Source organism: Anomalospiza imberbis, chromosome 2 (genome assembly GCF_031753505.1).
Source record: "Anomalospiza imberbis isolate Cuckoo-Finch-1a 21T00152 chromosome 2, ASM3175350v1, whole genome shotgun sequence".
NCBI classification, from domain to species: domain Eukaryota; kingdom Metazoa; phylum Chordata; class Aves; order Passeriformes; family Viduidae; genus Anomalospiza; species Anomalospiza imberbis.
Genome location: NC_089682.1, coordinates 82,351,091 through 82,364,929, shown reverse-complemented (window position 1 = coordinate 82,364,929; position 13,839 = coordinate 82,351,091). Strand labels below are relative to the sequence as shown.

General features: G+C 39.0%; 1 protein-coding gene across 1 annotated transcript in view; it reads right to left on the bottom strand.

The window, feature by feature from the left end:
- The window catches only part of LOC137469385 (complement C4-A-like), a 40,913-nt gene that overhangs the window by 9,853 nt on the left and 17,221 nt on the right, over window positions 1-13,839 (bottom strand). Inside the window, exons 18-33 of the mRNA XM_068182073.1 lie at window positions 13,585-13,696; window positions 13,292-13,362; window positions 12,252-12,391; window positions 11,213-11,425; window positions 9,940-9,991; window positions 9,419-9,499; window positions 8,133-8,336; window positions 6,638-6,713; window positions 6,056-6,212; window positions 4,593-4,688; window positions 4,097-4,265; window positions 2,970-3,136; window positions 2,361-2,519; window positions 1,712-1,771; window positions 1,184-1,277; window positions 297-465 (exon numbers count right to left, since the gene is read on the bottom strand). Coding sequence (XP_068038174.1) covers window positions 297-465; window positions 1,184-1,277; window positions 1,712-1,771; window positions 2,361-2,519; window positions 2,970-3,136; window positions 4,097-4,265; window positions 4,593-4,688; window positions 6,056-6,212; window positions 6,638-6,713; window positions 8,133-8,336; window positions 9,419-9,499; window positions 9,940-9,991; window positions 11,213-11,425; window positions 12,252-12,391; window positions 13,292-13,362; window positions 13,585-13,696 — 2,020 coding nt within the window. The remainder of the gene's footprint in view (window positions 1-296; window positions 466-1,183; window positions 1,278-1,711; window positions 1,772-2,360; window positions 2,520-2,969; window positions 3,137-4,096; window positions 4,266-4,592; window positions 4,689-6,055; window positions 6,213-6,637; window positions 6,714-8,132; window positions 8,337-9,418; window positions 9,500-9,939; window positions 9,992-11,212; window positions 11,426-12,251; window positions 12,392-13,291; window positions 13,363-13,584; window positions 13,697-13,839) is intronic.

The window sequence follows — 13,839 nt, the reverse complement described above, 5'->3', positions numbered from 1 at the left end:
GCTGTATTTACCTTTTTAAATAAAATATTTCTTTCAAATTTTTAGCCTGCCAAGTGATTTAGAGTCTCCCCAGAATTTGATGGGGAAGAATCAGCAGTATACATTTGAAGTCTACATAAACCATGTAAATAAATCTCACCCATTGTTTGGAAACCATTTCCCCTGCCATGTGAGAGAGGCCACACAGTGTATGCAGACTCACAGAAGATGACTAGGTTGGATGCTGAGTTAGTGGATATGAAAAGGGTGACAAAGGAGAATTACAAGCAAATGAAGAGCTGATCTTGCAGACCTACCTGACACAGACTTTGTATTGCAAGGATTCTGTTTTGCTGGGAGTTGTCAGATCCCTTTTTCTTCTGCTGCGGATATCAAACCAATCCATTTTAGACAGTGTCTCAAATGTGCTGTTTCCTCCTGTAGTCAAGTCCTCATAATCATCATCTTCATCAGAGTATTCAGCTTCTGGAGGTGAGAGGCATGGTCAGCCATACACAGATTTGCCTGCAATTTGGGTCCTTTTGGTATAATGATAAATACCAGTGGGCACTCATGCCATCACTGTGAGTTTTATAACAGTTCATTGTACACTGTCTCAGTGTTTCCAATTCATTCAGAGTTAGAATTCTAGGGATAACTATAGTAAGAATAACTAACAAACCTAGCTAAGGGTGAGGTTTAGGCTATGCATAAATATTTAAAGGACAATCCCTCCCTCCAAAAGTTAACAATTCAAACAGAAAAAAACAATGCATACACAGGCAGAGATGATGATGACTTCAGGAGATGCAAAACACATTCTTGCTCATATGAAAGGTCTATGACAGGTCTGCCTCAAAGAATTTTAAACCCACACGGTAGGTCCCTTTTTAGCCAGGAACTGAGCAGGGCTTTCCCTTCTGTGAAGGGAGTTTACCTCCCCTTTCTCAAGAAGAGATTCTAATGGTATCTGTGTAACTGTCAAGTACCTGCTGCACCTACAGTCACTCAGATGGTTGTTATACTGTTTAGCATAAGAATAATAAGCTAAATGAAACAATGACTGGGTAGAGTTCAGGGACTTCTCTTTTTCCTTGTTTCATTCATTTGTTCCCACTTTCCAAGCCTGGAAAGCTATGAAGTATCATTAGCAGCTGGCCAAATGTGTCACCTTTGAGACCCAGCCCCTGTCCTTTTCACTCACCAGAGTACTTAAGGCTCCCTTCCACTTCCACTGTCAAAATCAAATCATTGCAGGTGTTGTTCTTCAGCTCAGGTGACCAGTACATTTTTAATATCTAAAGTGAACACACAAACAGCAAGCCACTAAAAATATCATTTAAATGACAAGGAATTTACCCATTCAGGACTCCAACACATGGTGATGGGACATGGGAGTGTGGAGAGAAAGACCAGTCCCCCCGCATGGCACAGAGAATTGCACAGGTCCCATGTGCAATTCACAAGTAGTGTGGGACACCTTTGAGATAACTCTTCATTCCCAAACACAAAGAGGTCTTTCAAACTCCAGCCACCTCTAACACCCTTGACATTTTATGAATTTAATAAAGACAGGAAAAATTGAGAGTCCATAAGGCTTTAAGCCCCAAATTTTAGAATTTTGGTGGTAAAAACACAAGGGTTGAGGCCATGTCAAGTAAATTTTCACTTCGGTTTCAAAAAGAGATTAAAGAAGTCCAGCTGGACTCTGGATTTTGAATTTACAGCTTACACTCATTGTCCCATTTCCTTTGCCGTTCACAGACACTTCAAGTTTTCTCCCAAGTTCAAACTGCAAACCAAGTGAAAAGAAAAGATATTTAGTTTGTGCTCAGCATTTGGTCTATTGTTTTCCTGACATCTTGACAGTCTTGTGTGCCTTTACCCCCCAAATCTGGGTAAGGAAAACTATAGAAGGAATTATGAGACCTCATGTCTCAAGATTTGAAATGTACTGAGCTAATGAATCTTACTCTACTGTTTTAGGGCCCAGTAGATGTATTTTAACAACTTCAGTCCCTCCTTTGTATCCTGGATTTAACATTTTCACAGTTCCAGGTACAGAGAATATCAGAATATTCTCCTTCTACCTCATTCCCCAGAAGGACTTAGGTTCCTGGCTGCTCTTCACTTTTGGGAGAGATTCATGCCACCAAAGTCCTCAGAGGCAGGAAAGCACCTCTAAAGTGTGCTGCTAAGTACCTGCTGGGTTTGGGGTTTTTTGACTTTAAAAAGATTTTGTTGTTTTACAGATCAAATTATTTAAAGGTATAATAAATCAGCTACATCATGGTAGCTTAACATGACAAAACCTCTGCCAGAGGATTTGATTTCTCCTTCTTGAGGGAAAAAAACCTTTGAAACAACCAATGGTTGTATACCTCTAGCTGCTTCTGAAATCCTTCATGGGCATCAGTCAGAACAATGCTGTAATAATTTTGCCTTCCAGGTGTTCCCAGTCTGACTGTCAGGTCTGTGGAAGCAGTGTCCAGTGTCTGTATGCTGTATGCTGACAGAGCTTCTAAGGCCACCACTGTGTCCTAGGTGAGGAAGAAAAGCAAAAAAACTAGCAGTTATGCCAGGTAATTTCAACAACATTTCAGATGACATTATCAGTCACCTCGAATTCAGGTTTATGCTTTTTGCTGCTTTGAAGTTCTCCTGCATTTGTCTGTCTGATTACTCTCTCACACAGACTATTCATTTAATTGCCCAGCTTCTTCTTATAGCACTAAAATTGTAAACACATTGGAGTCCTGACCTTAGATTATCCTACTTCTTCATAAGGAAAAAGAATTTTCTTTGATGGCTTTTTAACTATTATATTTTGGCCCATTGCTAATTAACAATCCAAAATCTTTACTGCTTCATACACTAAAGAAGTTGAAAATTAACTGTTATGATCCTTACAAATCTAAATGAAAAATTTTTAGGGGGCTTCTACTTCCTTCCCTCCCCTTAAGACTCCTCCTGAACTGGTGGTCAGGCACCTGTGTTGAGCAGTACCCTCCACCGTAGTTCCTCCTTTCTGTCAGCCACGTGGCAATAGGCCTTGCATATTCCATGTCTTCCAGGAGCAAGGTTTGAAGCAGGGCATAGGCCGTGCTTTCCACTGAGACTGCATCGTTGCCATTTCCCCAGTAGCGCTGCTGCTTTGCTGCAAGAATAACAATCCTGAATTCCCTTGGCAGAGACTTTTGCCAAAAATCACTATTCTACACAATGGATACTTCATGTCATGGCACTGTGGAACCACAAGACACAGATGCTGTTGTGAGAGCAACAAATCAGCCAGGGAGAAAGATAATGAAAAAGAAAACCCATGATTTTTGATTTTTATTTCTCCAACCCATGGGCCCAACGATCCCATTGGACAGCAATGTCCATCTGATGGAGTGGTAGCATTGTGTCTGGTGGTCCATCAGACATAATAGTATTAATTATGGCTACAAATCCAGCCTTGATTAAGGAGAAGCATATTCCCTACGCTTAAACTGGGGCTGTTGAACCATACTGTATTTGCCAAATGCATTGGAAGGAATAACCAGGACAGTGGTGCAGCCACACAGGTGACTGACTCAGCAGTCACCACTGCCACACCCTGTGGGGGTCAGTGGGAACATCCACGGGGAGCTGGGACAAAGCACTCAGAACTGGTGGGGGGCTTTGAAAGAAGGTGGGCTGGAAGAGACACCTGCCCTCTCGGTTACAAATCCAGTATGGACTACTCCTGTATGTTGCTATTTTTTCATAGGAAGTTTCTTCTTTCTCATTTGGCTTGGACTTCTTTTCTTCTCAAGGGAAGGAGAAAACATAAATGAATATTTACTGTAGTTTTGATCCAGTTTCAAAATCAGAGAAGGTTATGATCTAGGCTTCACTAGCTGTCACTTTATAGTGATATTAATTATTAAAATGACATATTAAAATGTCAAATATTAAAATATTTAATTATGCAATTTAAATAATTAAATATATTACATATATACATACACAGTTGTATAAAATTAAGTTTTCTTCATTTACTTCAAATGGTTTTGTTCATGTAAGTGTGCTCAGAGTGTTTCCTTTAGGAAAAGTGCTTTTTAAAGGGATTTTTAAGAATGGTTACCAGTACCTTCATCAAAAGAAGAACAGTCCCTTAATTTTTCTTTCACAAACTGAGCTTCTTCACTTTCAGACTGCACAAGTGTCAGAGCATAAGCAGTGATGACTATAGAATAGCAGTCAGTACTTCTTGAAAATTGATTTTTCATGTAAGCCACTGCTCCTGTAATCACTCGTTCCTGTGAAAACAGAATAGATCCATTTGTAAAGATCACTGAGACCTGCTAACTGCTGCTTCTGGCACGAGGAAACTAGTACTCGGAAATTAGAATACTTCCCTGTAGTGATTTTTAAGACAATTATAACAATATTTGCTTAGTGAGTAAAGCCATTGATGATGGAGCATGTAGCTCGAAACACCTTGTTGTATAATAGATCATGATATCTTTTCCTATCCACCACAGATGTAAGCAGATTTTAAACCCCATTTGCAATTCTCCAAGAGATGGAAGCGTGGATATGCCATTGTGCAATAGACTGCAGACTTAAAGAGCCAGGCTTCCTACCACATCAGGTGATGGGTAGACACGTAGGGTCTGTTGCAATGCTATGGTTACAAAGGCTGTCATAGACAAATCGTCTTCTGCTGACTTAATGCCACCCTGAAAGATGAAATATGAAAAGGAAAAGTTAAATGTGCATGCATACGTTTATGATTAAATCTAGACAATTACTTTCCATGAAGTCAAGGATCTTCTCTGCAAACCCTCTGATCATGTACCATGTAGCAGTTACCTTAAATTTTTCTCAATAACATGTGTCCATCTAAAGTATATCTTCTATGGTGGCAGCATTAAAGGTTGCATTGAACATTGTAAGAGATCAGTAACCCACCATGTGAAAACAGCTGATAATCAAATATTTAGTTATTTATCTTACAGCTAAAAATCTCTAATTTCTCATTGAAACATTCATAGTTTCAGTTTTGAGTCACTAGGAAGGTGGGGTTGTTTTCATTGCTGTGCTACTCTCTACACACTAAAGAGCCCTCTACCTTGCAGACAGAACTCTCCTGTAAAGGTATTTATACACCAATACTACATCATTTCTTATCCCTCTTCTTGATAAAGTAAGAACTGTGGCCTCATTAGCTTTTTTCCCCTGAAAGCTCTTGAAGTATATGTAAGATAGAAGATTATCTCACCTTGAACACAGGTCAAAAAACCCAAAACTCTTTGGACCAGGCCTTGAGCTACTTGTTTCTTTTTCCCCAATATTGTTACATCAACTGAAACTAGCTTTGGGGGTGAAAGTTTCCCTAGTTATTTGACAGAGATCATTAAAAATATTAATATATGTTTTTTTTCATATATACATGGTTGCTACATTGCATTTTCAATGAGTTTTGGAAGATGCGCATTACTTTCCTAGACTAAATTCATGGACAGTATAATAATTATGTGTTTCTGGACAGTTATAGAGGTTATGTAGACCAAGATATGCAATTGGAAATTCTGATTAAGTGTAAACGTTTTCTTTTTTCACCATGGGCCTGGTGAAATACTGAAACAGGTTACCCAGACAGACTGGGACGTACTTAAGACACAGATGGACGTGCCCCTGTACAATCTGATCTAACTAGAACTGTTTGAGCAGCATTTGGACTAGATGAGCTCTGGATGCCCCTTCGAAACAAAGTTACAAAATTCTACACTCTATTGCCTTTGGCAATAAAAGGCTTACATTTTTACCAAATATATGACCCCCCCCAAAATAATATTTTAAGTACTCTATAGGCATAGGTGAAAAAAGCATCTAAGACTGTATAAAAAGATAAAGTGAAGTGCTAGCTATGCATCTGACATAACAGACATATTTACAAAATAATTTTACATTACAGATTTTGTACTTACATTACAGATTTATTCTCTTTAGAAACATTTCTTATTATTCAACAATTCGCAGCGTTCCTTTCAATGTCTAATAGCCCTAAATGCACAACAAATTATTCAAACTGTGGATGACCTACCTGCATTTCTCTGTCCATTACAGGGTGGTGGTCATGGAATGAGCCATCTGCCTGTTGTTGATTAACCAAGTAGGAAATTGAGTTGCTTATGTGACTGTCTTGGATATTGAAGTATTCTCTGCTCCTTGTGAGCACTTTAACAATGAATGCAGTTAACCTGCACAGAAGAAAATTTTCCAAACTTGTGCTGAGAGATGCTTATAGAAGACTATATTGACAGGAAGAAAAACATACTAATTTTATGCACAAACTAATATTCAGCACAGTGCACTCACTGGAACCTAGCGAGTTATTGTTCAACATCAGCTTGAATATTTCTACTCTGTGGCAAATGCAAAATGATCAGTGGTTCAGTATAAATCTCTTCCACCAAGGACTTAATAAAGTCAGATAATTTGGTGGCTGATTATTCATGACAAAAGTATGTAGGCAACCACCAGATTTTCAAAATCCATCACCAAAGAAAAACTTCTGATGCGTCAAATGATAATAGAGGTAAATTGAAAAAAAAAAAAAATCCCAACCAAATAAACAAAAAAAAACCCTCCAAAAACAAAACCCCAAGAAAAGAAAATCACTTACCATACACTACTGGGGGTTGTTCTAAATGCTCCATAGGACCCATCCTCCTTCTGAAACTCAAGCACTCTAGTGTAACCTGCATGAACAGGAGAGCACGTAACTGTTCAAAGAACATCCATATTTATTGGGCATTTTCCTACATCACTTGTATTATAATGGACATGTTTTGTATTGACTGGTGGAAGAGTTCATGGAGGTGTTCAATGGGGCATTAAGGAGGAAATGACTGGGTCAGCACAATTTGACACAGAAAAATCACTAGGCTTAGAAGGTCCTCTGTCTTGTTTGACTTAATTGAACCAAGAAAATAACTTGAAAATTGCAGATACCTGTGGTTACAAAACATTGTATGTATAGTGAATATTGGGAAATTATTTCCCATTATTGACAACTTTTCAAGCCGTTGATTTTATGACAATTAATTTTTTACACAATGAACTTCAATAAAAATCAATAAAAGCATAATGTAGGCACTAAATGATGCTGATAATACTAAATACTTATTAGCAGGATCTCATGTCACTTTTGGCAGGCTTGATAAATAGGCAAAGATCTCCATGCAGCAACTGCTAGCATGCTTTTAATTTATAATTTAAATTTTTAATTTATACACTTATTTTTTCATTGATGAAATGTGTTTATCATATCTGAAGATCACAATGACAAGTGCATTTTTCTGCTTTATGCCATAAGCACACCACTATATTTAGAAAGATCAGCTGTACCTGTTCCAATACTGACAATTCCCTGTGTTAATTCCTGTGAGCTGGAACATTTCCACATACTGTGGAAATGTGGTCCTGGCTTTGCTGCACATTTAATACCAGCTTTGGATCACATCTTGGAGTGGAGTCTTCCAGAAGCAGAATTGCAGGTGTCCTCTCCCTAAGGAAACTCCCTCCCTGACTTGTCCCAAGGCTGCTGAAGTCCTTCTAGCTTATGTAATGATGAATACAGGAGTGGGCAAGGGAAGGTGTCAATATCATGATTAGCACTGGGAATTTCCTTTGCCATACTTCTCTTGACAGCCACAGACAGAGATGTCTACATCCCAGCTGCCTATCCTAAGCAGTGTATGTGAACCATAGGGAGAAATAAGCATTTTTAGGATGTGATTTATCTTGGTTGATTTTGAACATTTGGAGGCAATGAACAACTGGCCTTTGCTATCCATTTAGTTTCAAAAGAATTTTCATTGATCAGCTCAGATTTTACTTTCTACTTCTAAATTAGGCAAGAGAGAGAATGGACCATCGATGTCAATACCATCCAGTGCCAGATGCTGGTAATTAGTGTCCTAAGCCCTCCTCACATGTTGTGTCCCTCATGTCTCATATCTGTCTGCAGACTGCCAGGGGCATTTCTGTGAAGCTGTGGTAAGACAGTGAGCACTCCTTCAGGAGGCAGCTGCAGCCAGTGTGTAGTGCAAACAGATAGCAAGGATCCCTTCCTTTGGCTTCTGGTTGGTTTGCCTTGTTTTGTTTTTTCTGCTTGCCTTTTTCAATCATACTGATGGCTTCCTGCTTCAGCTCAGGGTTAAAGTTCACCCACTGCTCGCTGGCATCCAGGTACTCAATGGCGTAGACTGCAGGGGCCATTTTCACCATTGTTTGCTCTGCACAGCCTGTGGGCAGCTGAATCAGCTTCTCAACTCCATTGAGACTCAGACAGTTTTCAACAGACTGATCCATAATGTTCCCTGTTGTAAAAAATACAAGCTGTAGTATGTATCTTATTTTAAACTGTAAATATGAAGAAAGGTGATCCTAACTATAGGCTGATATTTCAGCATGGCCTGATACTCCTCACTGCTCAACACTGTTCTTAACTACCTGAGACTTCATAAAGCTCTTTGAAGAAGGGCAAGGATGAGGTGCCAAGCCCCTGGAGAAAGGAGGCTGGCACAGTTAAGGAATATGAAGGAGAAAGAGTCCTCAGACTACTGGAGGCAAGGAATAAACGGAAGGGGGAAAGACTCGTCTATCAGGTTTGGGCTGGAAAAAATCTTGTCAAACCAGCCCTGATCCTCCCACAGAAGGATAAAAAGATTGTGCATTAATCATGACAAACATTTTACGTGGTTTTATTTTTCTCTGTGCAATTTTGTAACTTTACAAATTTGATGATCCCTTTATTTTAGAACACGGATTTGAAATGGAGACCAATACCCTTTGTGTCACAAATGCATTATTTTACATTTCTGGGGGGTGGGGGAGAAATATTTATCACTAATAAAAGTAGTTGCTAATGGATGTTTTAAGACATGTATGCATGAGTATATATATGCATGAGTGTATATATATATATATATATGTATATATATGTATACACACAAATATATATGATTAAATGAATATATGAACATATCTCTTCTTAGGAAATACAGAACTCTCCAGAAATGATACATCAGAGTCTGGCATCTTTATTTCTGGAATCCAAAGCAGATTTCTACAGCCCTGCATGAAGTTATTAGAGAAGATGAAATCTTCCCTTCACATCTGGCTTTCCCATAATGTTAGTCCGAGCATAGTGAGGAAGGATGGATCTCATAAAGCTATTACACTCACTACAAGTAAGAAGGAGTAGTTAGAAAGAGGGAGAGGTACTGCTTCAACCCTGGGGATGTTTTGTTTTATGACCTGGCCATGTAGCACAGACCATTTGAGTCATAATAAAAAAAAACGGGAGAGAATGGAGTCTTTCCATGCAGGAATGAGCAGCACAGAGGGACGTGTCCCTTGTCACCTGTGGAGAAGTTGTTGACAAAAAAATTACATTTACCTTTCAGGCTAACTAACACGTGACTATCAGAACCCGGTACCATATTAGATGGTTTGTTCAGGTCAACTGTATGGGACTTCACTGTAAGTAAATAAATAAATAAATAAATATCTACATCAAGACTTAAAAAAAAGAAACAACATCCTGTAATTTTAGAAAAAATATAATTATTTTTCTTATAGTGATTTAATTTTCAATCGTTAGCAATATTTTACACTTGAAAAAACCCCTTGTTTTTAATACCTTTTAAGACCCATTAGTGAATGAAATGGATACCCAGTTAATATATAAAGAATGATACCATGAAAAACAAAAGTAAAATAAATCAATTATGAAAATTTATAATTCTTTTTTCTTTCCTTTCATGAGTATTTTTCTATGTATTGGATGGAGAGATTTATGACAAGTTCTGGTTAACCAAAGGAACATCTGTGCATTAAGGAGTATTTCACTGCACCCATAATTCACTCCTCATTCTTACTCTAAACCTCATCTGTATCTAACCCTTTTGGGTAACTTACAGCCACTGTTAATGCAAATGGTCTCTTCTTCTCTCTGTAAAACACCTTCAGCCTGCACAGTTAAAGAAAGAAAAGTCAAAACATTTGCAAGCACTCACAACTGAAATTAAGCTGCAAGAAACCTGTAAGCTCCACCCAAGCACTAGGCCAGCAGGTGGCACAAATAAGTGATCTTGAAGGGCAATTTCTCTCTAGGTAAAACTCAACCTTCAAATCAGAATTTCAGTTTCCCAACTGAAATCCTGATAAACTTTACTGAATATTTTGTGTTACTGTTGAAACATTTCTCTGGATGAAATTCCTTTAACCAAAACCAACTTCCAAAAATTAAACTTCAAAGTTTATTCTCAGCTTTGTGACCTATCAAGTTCACAGAGGGTCTCATTTTTGTAAACCTCTCATGCATGAAATCCCTGAAATTCTGAGTACATCTTGGATGTAAGACTTAAACATGTTTTCCTTCTGATTCCTCACACCCCTCTTCCTACAGTTTCAGTTTTAATAAAGCTATTTTTATAGCTACTTCTAGTGTTTTGGTGTAACACTGAACTCTGAGACTATGTCTTTATCTACAAAAGCTATAGCCTTTAATAACAGCAGGTTTCCAGCATCCTGTGCCTTATTCTTACCTACATGGTAAAACCTGACATCAGGGATGCAAGGATTCATATTTTGCCCTTTTTGTGTGGATGGAAAAAAGCTCTTCATGGATGACTTAGGTATTGTAATGAGTCTGTGTTGGCACTTGAAAAGTAATTTTTTCTAAAAGGCTCCTCCTTTTTATAATTTTGAAAGACAGATAAGGTATTAAATAATCAATACAGCATCTCTGTATTGATTAGCATGTTTTGCATATATTTTTACCTATGCAATTGTTAAGAGTGAAGATTGATCCATTGACCAGAAGGAATAAAATAGGGTTTAACTTTATTACCAGCATTTTCAATCTTGGCTTCACAAGGAAAAAAGAATTTTCATACATGTTGATGAAGCAGGGAGAAGTTAAGGATTCTAAGACAGGCACCTGCTGAAGAATTTGTTGCTGTGTCATGGGTAAAGGATATTCATTACCATAGAGAACAAACCTTTCCATATACAATACACACAGAGGCTTAATTTTTGTCCCTCAGTCCTTGCTGAAAAATGTATTTCCTGAATTGCTTCCAGCCTTATGTTTGTACCATTCCACTCCCTCCACGAGAGCTCCACATATAGTGAATGTCACATTTGAGGACAATTTGTGAAGTGCCTGCCCTCAATTAGTTATACATACCACAACTTTGAGATTCTTCCTAATGCTATCACTTTGCCCAGAATCCTGGTCGAAAGCAATAATGGTGATTGGGATTTGTCCCACAGTGAGAGGGACGACTGAGAAGAAGGCTGGTGTTGCTGAGTTCCCCTTAGCCAGCAGCGGCAGCTGCACAGCCTTCGCCGTCGTCTCTGCGGTGCACAGCCCCTTCACTGTCTCCATCTTCACTATCACCTGTGGGGACAAGGCAATGCCCAACAGCAGTTCTGGTGCAGCACTGCACTGGAAAATACCTCTGGATGCCCCTTCCAATGTAAATTGTTCTGTGACACTGTGGTCTGTTAATATTCAGCTATATTGATTAGGGCTCTGAAGGTAAATCAGCTAACATTTCTTCCTTACACCAAACTTGAAACAGAGTTTTGGCCTCTCCCTGAACCACAATGAAGTAAGAAGGACAGTGCACTTTTATACATCCCAGCTCTACACAATTCAATGCAGTTCAGGGGATGCTGGTCGAACAGCTGGTTGGGAGATAGGAAGAAGTGAAAAAAGAGTACCAGCCTTAGGATGATGGAGGCCCTAAGCCCAGTGACAACTGTGGCCATATGCAGGACTGCGTAGGAGTCACATGAAGAGAAAAAGTGGCCATGTGCTGTATACTCAATGAATTTTGTGGCTAACATTGGATGGTGGGCTCATACCCATTTACCTCTCTATCTTGTGTATCTTGTGAAGTGTCAGTGAATGTCAGTGTCAGCGCTGGGTATTGTCCAGATCAGAAGGCAGCAAAAAGGGAACAGATTGCTTCAATGAAGGGGAAGAAGTACTCAAAGACAAAGGATATGGCTATGAAACATGGTGAATGAAATCTGCTTTATATGGTAAGCTTGATTACCAAGTAGAACTGGATGCTTGGGAAAGCTTTCAAGATAAGAGGATTATGTCTGTGCTGTAGGGGGACACTGAAGGGTGGCCAGGTCATTCCCATTAAATTATTACATAACTACAAATCTAGCTAGCTAGGCATGCAAGGTACAGCAGTTGTTGATAACACTACCTGGAGATCGTTGGGCAGGTAGTTGTAAACCACTGCTTTTATTTCCAGTTGCTCGTGTCGTCTGACTGAGTACGGTAATCTCAGGGACACAAAAAAGTCTTTGAAAACTGCAAAGGTGTGGGGATCAGCCACACAGAACCCTGGGGTGCGAAAAAGAGAAACAGCTAGAACTGAGAATTGCACACTTAACATCAACTGATAGGAAGTTAAATGTCTAATCAAAACTCAGTGCCTGGGTTCCTCTGAGGTCACAAGCAGGCAAAGAAAATGGGCATACTCAGAACTCATTTAAACTCATCTGCACTAGAGACCTATCTCCAGTTTGCCCCCTCGAGTCACATCCATGGTTTTTGATAGCTAAAACTTGGCAGAAGTGTTTGTATGTTTTGTGAGTGAAATGTGGCTCAGTTTTCCTCCCCTTTCAAAGGGGAGCGGGCAGTACAATATAGACCCCTTATCCATCCTGTGTAGTTCTCATCAACTCCTAGGAGCTCCCAGAGAGCAGCACCTGGGAACCTGGGCTCTCTGGTGTCCAGCCCTTGCTGGTCCTTTGCTGGTTTCCTGGTGTTCTTTTCTGCCATAGAGGCCACAGATGTTCATACTTAGATGGCCAGAACCTGGTCCCAGAATAATTCAAAGAAAAGTGGCGTTACTGCTGCTACCTCTCATGTGGCTTCCTGGCCATGTGGAAGACAAAATGAGGTGGTTTAAAGACTGAAAAGAATAAATGGCAGTTTTGATTGTATGACCCATCATCCTTGAGACCCTACTTCATGTTGCTTTTATAAATATATATCTTAACTTCTAGTTGGGCTTTAACATGGCATAAAAGAGAGAAGTAGCTATTATGATCAAAACACTGTGTTTTTTCACAGAATCACAGAATAACTAGGTTGGAAGAGACCTTCAAGATCATAAAGTAAAACAGTACAGACTGTTTTATTCTGTCAGCATAATATTGTATCTCTCTTTTTAAAAATACACATCCTCTATTCATCCATAAAAGAAAGAAACAAACAAAAAATACTCAATACTTATACCTTTTTCAGGAGATATACTTATTGCCTGAACTTCCCAGGTAGTTATAGAGTCAGGAGCGAAGTTTTTTACACTAAAAACACACAAAATATATCAGAAGGCATGTATAAAATGTAAACATGGTAATTTGATGAAGTTTGAGTCTTTAAAGAGTAAACCATATTCCCCCAGTTGTGGAGACAAGGTACTTGCAATATTCTGAAGTTCTCTGCATCAGATACTACATAAAACTGATATTTATAGACATTTGAGAGTACGAATTTAAACATATTCAGCTAGTCAGGCGACACAGTACCTGTGCTTTCCAGGGCCTTCCACTTCTTCAAAACTCCACCACCAGCTCTCAGGAAAATAACTGCGCAAGCTGACAGAGGTTTCATCAAACAATTCTTCATATGCATTGTATTCTGCAAAACAGGAGTGAGGTTTCTTTTTGGAAGTCTTCAGCTGCTAACTTACACTGTCTTGCAGAGAGTCAACTTGTAAGAGCACAAAAAAATACTCTGAATGAAAAGATTTCGTCTGGGTTTCATCTTGTACATTAAAGAAA